We start from the raw sequence: 7,997 nt of genomic DNA on the forward strand, positions 1-7,997 counted from the left end.
TTTCTCTGTATTTTTTGTCTTCATAATGACTCTTCCTTCTTCTTTCTTCTTCACTTGAATCAAATTCCATCTTTTCTTTGTACTTTTTGTCTTCAAAACGACTCTTCCTTCTTTTGCTTTCTTCTTCACTTGAATCATATTCTGAATCCGATAGAGACTTGTGATGCCTCCTGTCGGAATCTCGATCACCAGCCTTTCTTTTTCTCCTTTCAGTAGTGTCGTCTTCTGAATCAGAATGTCTTTTAAGCTTTAATTTACTAGAATGGTGCTTCTTCCGCTTTTCCTTTTTGCTGTGACCTTTCTCCTTGTGTTCTGTTTCTTCAACCTACCAATGTTACCATACATGATTAGGATAAGCTATCAATTAGAAATGATGTTAAACAAAAAGGTCTTGGTAAAACTGAACCGACGCAATTGTTTTGTAAAACTACTCGGCGAACACAATTTGACAAATGTATACAAAATATGTAATGTGATCAGTGAATTAAAGAAAACAAATTTAACAAAATGAAAGGTGGCCAATGCCTAAGTGAGTAAAAAGTAACAATTCACAATTTCATATAATTAAAGCCAGGATCACCATGAAAATGACCCATAGCCTCAAATTGCATGGATGGAGGTGTCTACTAGGGGCACCAGGTTGCAAACAATGGTTCACATGGTGAAGGCACCACATATAGTAGGGGGCATAGTATTGCCAGTGTGGATCTGGGAGAAGTTCTTGTAATAACAAGACTTTTGTATTGGACAAGGAAGATTCCCAAGTAACAAGGTTTTGGTGTGTCAGCAGTTTCTGCAATATGTGAAACAATCACCAATGCATTCACAGCACTTCTTAAGACCGGGCACCCCACCCTCTAGAAAATTTTATGGAACTGAGTGTAACAGGTCTTATCCACCAATATCTGTCTCTTCTCACCTACTTACATATATACATTGGCTTGATCTAGGTAAAGGGTAACAATTACCAGAAACCAAGTTAATGAAGGGATCTCAAAATTCTCATACCTCCTAAGTCTAAGTTCTATCAATCTGAACATGGATGTTATTAACAGAGTTACCACTTACCAGTTAGGAAGATTTTGAATTATGTAAAATTTTGAACTCTATTGAGTTTGAGGTTTAAAATAAAAGAAATCTTACTGATTTTTTAATCATAGCCATCTTGACAGGGTTGTTCTTGATCTTAGCAAGCGCCTCCTGCTCGCGCTGGCGAATCATAAGCAAAGGATCAGAGTGGAGCTTCCTCCAAGAATCATTCGCAGACTGCGGTTTGTCTTCAAACAAAGCTCCAGGTTGCTGCCACAGGACAATCAATCACAAAATCAATTCACAACAAAAACCAATGAGAAAAAAAATACTCTTTTGCCCAAAAAAACAGAAAAAAAATTCGAAGCTAAGATGAAAATACCTTAGAAGCAGAAGCAGAGGCAGAAGAAGAAGGCGCATCAGCTGAAGCATCGGGTTTGGGAAAAGCTTCAAGTGCTTTGAAACCTTCGTTATTAGAACTTCTTCCGACCGAAAGCCCCGAATCGTACAAGAAATCTAACCTCTCCTGAGCACTGCAATCAAAATGAGTAAAAATTGTTCAATAAAATCCTAATTCTAACCCCAAACCCTAACTAAGAAATTGAAAATGGAGGAATTGAATTGAATAGGGGAAAATTACGGGACGAGGCCAGCTTTCTCTTGAAGAAGGCGGAACTCGTTGCGCTCACGCTCTTCGTGGATCTGCTTTCGAAGTTCTTCCAACTTCTTCTGCTCGGCGTCGTGCTTCTGCTCTGCCTTCCAAACGTTCTCGATGTTCCTGAGGCTGCCCGTGTGCCATCCCTTCTTGTTCAGAAACTTCAGCGCCATCTTTGTTCTTCTGATTGAACAAAACCCTAACGATGCAGTGGCAGAAGCCGGTGGCGCTTCGATTCAAACTTGGACGTCGACGATCTCTTTCTCGTTATTGCTCTTCTCAAACGCGCCTCTGTCTATTTGTTTTTCTTTTTTTTTTAACTTAATAATTGCGTTTTCAATAATTAAAAGCGGCTAACATTTTTAATTTAACTTTCGGTCATTTTAATTATTTGATTTAAAATAATTTTTTTTGGAATGAAGAAACAATAGGAATGGAATAAACTAGGGGCGTACGCGGATTGAATATAGTCGAAAATTCGAGTCGATTTGCATAATTTTTATCGGATTGGATATGATACTCGTGTTTTTTAGTGTTGGATCCGATTCGATTTGGTCCGCACATTTGCAAATCGAATCGAATATTGAGTATATCCGCATAATTGAACATTCTATATTTAATTATATTTCTATGTAAAAAATTTAATAAAAATGTTTTTTTCACACTTTTAAACCTAATTATTCCTAAAATATTTTTAATCAAACTTTTTCTAAATAACAAAAATAAAATAATACAATATATGAATAATAACTACTAACTAAAACATATAAATAAGTGAATATAATACCAAACATATGTATTTATTTTTTTAATTACGGATCTGCAGATGCAGAACAGATTCGCAATCCAATTTTTAATCCGATCGGATCATATTCATAATTTTTGAATCAGATACAGATATTTACTGCAGATCTGCGAGTACGATCCAATCCATAAACACTTCTACAAACTTGCTATAAATTAAGAGAAGTTATCAATTTTAAGGCACTCGCTAAAATGAGATATTGTTTCACTTCCAAAAACAAATTAATAGGGGCCAAAAAAAAAGAAAAGAAAAATTATGAGATCTTGTTTCAATTTTCTTTAGAAAAATTATATTCCACAAGAAATTCATTTAATTTTGTTTTCCAATAAAAATTTCTCTACATTGTTATTACTTTCTCGTGCTGCTAATTTAAAGTTATGTATCCAACATTATTGTTTGACACTTTGACTTTTGTGTGGCTTGTCGATAATTTTACTCAACATATTTGTTATCCTCAAGAATGAGATAGAGCATCTAGATTATATTGTCTTTGTTGTGAAAATGTGGATGACTACGTAAGTATTGAGTAGACTAACTTTCTCAAGAATGAAGGAATCAATTTTCAAGAGAAACTACATTTAATAAGGTTTGATAAAATAACCTTATGTATGTATATAAATAGAGGTTTTGTCCTTGACGAAAGATACAACAATAACAATAAGAATATCAAATATTTTTTACACTCTCTCTCTTACTATTTTCTTTCTTATATATTAAACATATTAATTATATCTATTATATTGATATAGTAAATCTAGTGAATATTACTACTAGAGTTATCCAATTATATTTTCATATTCTATATTTGTTACCTCTTTCTTATTTATTTATTTAGTTATTTTACAACACGTTATCAGCACGAAACTCTAACGAAATTTTAGGAAGACTTCAGGTAACAAATTTTTATTATGTCGAATCTCTTCCATCTTGAATATAATGCTTTTGATATATCTGAAAATAATTACTTATCATGGATACTAGATGTTAAAATCCATGTTGATTCAATGGATCTTGGAGATACCATTAAGGCTGAAAATAATATATCATAGAAGGATATAGCCAAAACCATAATTTTCCTTTGTCGTCATCTTGAAGTATGATTGAAAAATGAATATCCCACGTTAAAAGATCCTGCAGATCTGTGGAAAGACATTGAAGAAAGGTACAATTATGTGATACTTCCTCAAGCCCAATATGTTAGAGAAAATTTTCTCGACATTCCATGCTTCGAAAGTGCTCCTATAGCAGTAGTATCGAGAAAAATAATTTAAAAATATTTTGAGCTAATTTCTTGCTTTCTTGTTGCTAAACGCAACAATGAGTTGCTCTTAAGAAATCATTAAGCGCGCCCAGATGGCGCTCCCCATTTCCTGAAGTAAATGCGGCAAATTACCCCAGAAGAGGTAAATGGCAAGGTTTTAATAACAAGAAAAAATATGGAAGGAAAAGAAATTATGCTCATAAGAAAAGATCTCACAGAAGTGGGATAAAGAAAGAAACAATGGACAAAGTAAATCAATTGAGGATAAATGCTTCCGTTGTGGTGGAAATGGCTATTGGTCACGTATCTGTCGTACCCCAAGGCACCTAGTTGATATTTATCAAGTATCCTTGAAAAAAGATGACAAAGGAAAGGAAACAATTTTTGTTTCAAATTATGAAAATTCCACCACTCATTATAATGTATCTAATTTCTTTAAGGATTCTGAAGAAAATATTGGCTATTTGATCAATGATGGAATAGTTTGCTATATGTATGTGTTTGTTAAGTATTTACGTGAATAATTTTACTGTGCATGTACTTCTACTCATTTTATTATTATTATCATTTGTTTTTGAAGAAAAATGGTAAGGACATATTCTAAAGATATTTGCCTTGCGGATAGTGCGAGTTCACACACTATTCTTAAAAGTAATATATATTTTACCCATCTTGTGCCAAAAGATGAATATGTTAATACTATTATTGGCTCAGGCAATGTGATAGAAGGCTCCGGAAGAGCTATAATTTTGTTTCCTGGAGGAACAAAATTTATAATAAATAATGCACTATTATCTACCAAGTCCCTGAGGAACTTGTTGAGTTTCAAAGATATTTGCCGAAATGGATATCATGTTGAGACAATGAATGAGGGAAATCATGAGTATTTATGTATCACAAATCATGATTCAAATAAGAAAGTTATATTAGAAAAATTACCCTCACTTTCATCTGGGTTGTATTATACTAAGATTAGTGCAATTGAATCACATGCCATTGTAAACCAGAAGTTGGCCTAATATAAGTTGTATTATAATAAATAATAGCATGTGATTCAATTGCACTAATCTTGGTATAATATAACCCAGATGAAAGTGAGGGCAACTTTTCTAATATAACTTTCTTATTTGAATCATGAGTTGTGATACAAAAGTACTCATGATTTCCCTCATTCATAGTCTCAATATGATATCCATTTCGGCGAATATCTTTAAAGCTCAACAAGTTTCTTCGAGACTTGGTAGATAATAGTGCATTATTTATTATGAATTTTGTTCCTCCAAGAAACAAAATTATAGCTCTTCCGGAGCCTTCTATCACATTGCCCGAGCCAATAATAGTATTAACATATTCTTCTTTTGGCACAAGATGGGTAAAATATATATCACTTTTAAGAATAGTGTGCGAACTTGCACTATCCGCAAGGCAAATATCTTCGGAATATGTCCTTGGCATTTTTCTTCAAAAACAAATAATAATAATAATAATAAAATGAGTAAAAGTATATGCACAGTAAAAATTATTCACATGAATACTTAACAAACACACATATTAAACAATTTCGTCATTGATCAAATGGCCAATATTTCCTTTAAAATTCTCAAAGAAATCAGATACATCATAATGAGTGGTGAAATTTTTATAATTTGAAACAAAAATTATTTCCTTTCCTTTGTTATCCCTTTTCAAGGATGCTTGATAAAGATCAATTAGGTGCCTTGGGGTACGACAGGTACGTGACCAATGGCTCTTTCCACCACAACGAAAGCATTTATCCTCAATTGATTTACTTTGTCCATTATTTCTTTCTTTATCCCACTTCTGGTGAGATCCTCTCTTTTGAACATAATTCATTTTCCTTCCATAATTTTTCTTGTTAATAAAACCTTGCCATTTACCTCTTCTGGGGTAGTTTGCCGCATTTACTTCAGGAAATGGGGCGGCGCCAATTGGGCGCGCTTCATGATTCCTTAAAAGCAACTCATTGTTGCGTTCAGCAACAAGAAAGCAAGAAATTAGCTTAGAATATTTTTTAAATCATTTTTCTCGATTGCTACTGCAGGAGCACATTCGAGGCATGGAAGGTCGAGAAAACTTTCTCTAACATATCGGGTTTGAGGAAGTATCACATGATAGTACCTTTATTCAAGGTCTTTCCACAGATCTGCAGGATCTTTTAATGTGGAATATTCATTTTTCAATCATACGTCAAGATGACGATGAAGGAAAATCATGGCCTTGGCTTTATCCTTCTGGGATGCATTATTTTTCAGCCTTAATTATATCTTCAAGATCCATTGAATCAAAATGGATTTCAGCATCTAATATTCATGATAAATAATTATTTTCAGATATATCAAGAGCATTGAATTCAAGATGAGAGAGCTTCAACATAATAAAAATTTGTTACCTGAAGTCTTCCTAAAATATCGTTAGAGCTTCGTGCTGATAACGTGTTGTAAAATAACTAAATAAATAAGGAAGAGGTAACAAACATAAAGTAAAGAAATATAATTAGATAACAATATTAACCACAATTACTATCTCAATATAAAAGATATGATACTTATATATTTATATATATGTATTAACATATGAAAGAAAGAAAGAGAGGAAGAATTTTGTATATAGACAATATAAATAGAAAGAGATAGAATTCTTATTGATTGTAGTGTGTTTTTCTGAGAGGCAATAGATCTCTATTTATACATGTATAGAAAGTCTAATTTCAACATACATTTAAAATTATTCTTCCTTAAAAAAGTAAGCTCCACATAGGAATAGACATCCACGTCTCATTCTTATCACAACAATTTCTACTATATTGATAATCAATAACCACGGAAGTATGGTACATTATGCGGTTCTCTTCTTATTGAATAAAATTCATTTTAAAAAAACTTTGGTAAATCTATCGGGATTTTTTTTTGGAAGCATTGACCTATTCACACACCCTATTTTCTCTGATAAGGCTATTGCAAATTTGGTTTTGGATTTTTTTATATAATTAGTTTGAAAACTAATTTTGATTGCCAATTTATTTGATATATGATTAGTATAGTTTTTTACGGTTTGATTTGAATTAATTGCATGTAATTTAATTTTAAAATTCAATCCAATTTGATACAATTTCAACCGTTTAATTTGAATTAAATTGGTTTGATCCATTTTTGACATGTAACTTATAAGGCTAATAACTTGAATTATTAATAAAATAGATAAATAAACATAGGAGGAACCTATTAAATTATGTGTCAAGAAGCAATAGCTCAAATGACATAGTCTTTCCATACTCAATTAAGAGGTTGTGGGTTCGAGTCTCCATATTTTCGGTAAAAAAAAAATACCTATTAAATTATGTATGTAACATTATTGAGAGATAATTAAACTTAAACAAATTGTATAGTAATCTTTTATTTTATTTTATATAATACTATTTTGATTAGATTAAATAAAATTTAAGATGAGATTTAAAATTTAATCCATTCCAGTCATTTAAATTATATAATTTGTTGAAAAAAATAAGATTAGATTAGATTAGATGCTAATTTAAATCAAACTTAACAACATTATTGTATATAAATAACATCAATTGTCACTAACACCACACATACTTAGTTGATTGTTTCTCATACTAATAAAATTATCAAATATTCTTGTTTAAGAACACTTTTAACTTCTTCAAGTCTTCCACAATGTCTTCATCAAAGTTCATCATCATTCTTCTCATGCTAATGATGATGATGCCACGTGTTCCTACCACGACGGCCGCCACCCACCCAATAGAACACTGTTTAAGAAAAGCAATAAACCCTCCTTCACCACCATCTCCAACCGCCACTAAAAGTGAACTTAAGCTGTTGGATTTTTCTAGAGTTCTTTGCCGTGACTCGTTCCGTCGTGTCTCGCACGACGTTCAAGCCACGGAAAAGTTGCCCTTACAGTACATGGAGGCTCTTTGTAACATCTATGATGATGATCAAGAAAAGGTTGAGGGTTTTGTTAATGGCGCATTCTTCAATTATAATACACAAGAACTCATGAATGGCGAAACATGTTCAACGGTGAAAGAGAAGATGCTACGTTTTGCTCCACCTATTTGGGAAGATTATAATAACGAAGAAAAAGAAGAATGGGATATGGAAGATCCAATCATATATAGGTTATTATGATCGATAATATTAAACAAGAAAAATTCTGACTATTTTTAATTAATTTTTTTATTATTAAATATTTTCGTATTAGGA

The 7,997-nt window shown here is 32.2% G+C and overlaps 1 protein-coding gene across 1 annotated transcript in view; it reads right to left on the bottom strand.

The window, feature by feature from the left end:
- Window positions 1–2,009, bottom strand: part of LOC107638767 (pre-mRNA-splicing factor CWC25 homolog) — a gene marked incomplete in the record, with an annotated part of 2,900 nt that extends 891 nt beyond the window's left edge. Inside the window, 4 exon segments of the mRNA XM_016342155.2 lie at window positions 1–325; window positions 1,144–1,299; window positions 1,412–1,562; window positions 1,670–2,009. Of these exon segments, the coding sequence (XP_016197641.1) occupies window positions 1–325; window positions 1,144–1,299; window positions 1,412–1,562; window positions 1,670–1,857 (820 nt within the window).

Source organism: Arachis ipaensis, chromosome B04, assembly GCF_000816755.2.
Source record: "Arachis ipaensis cultivar K30076 chromosome B04, Araip1.1, whole genome shotgun sequence".
In the NCBI taxonomy this organism is placed as follows: domain Eukaryota; kingdom Viridiplantae; phylum Streptophyta; class Magnoliopsida; order Fabales; family Fabaceae; genus Arachis; species Arachis ipaensis.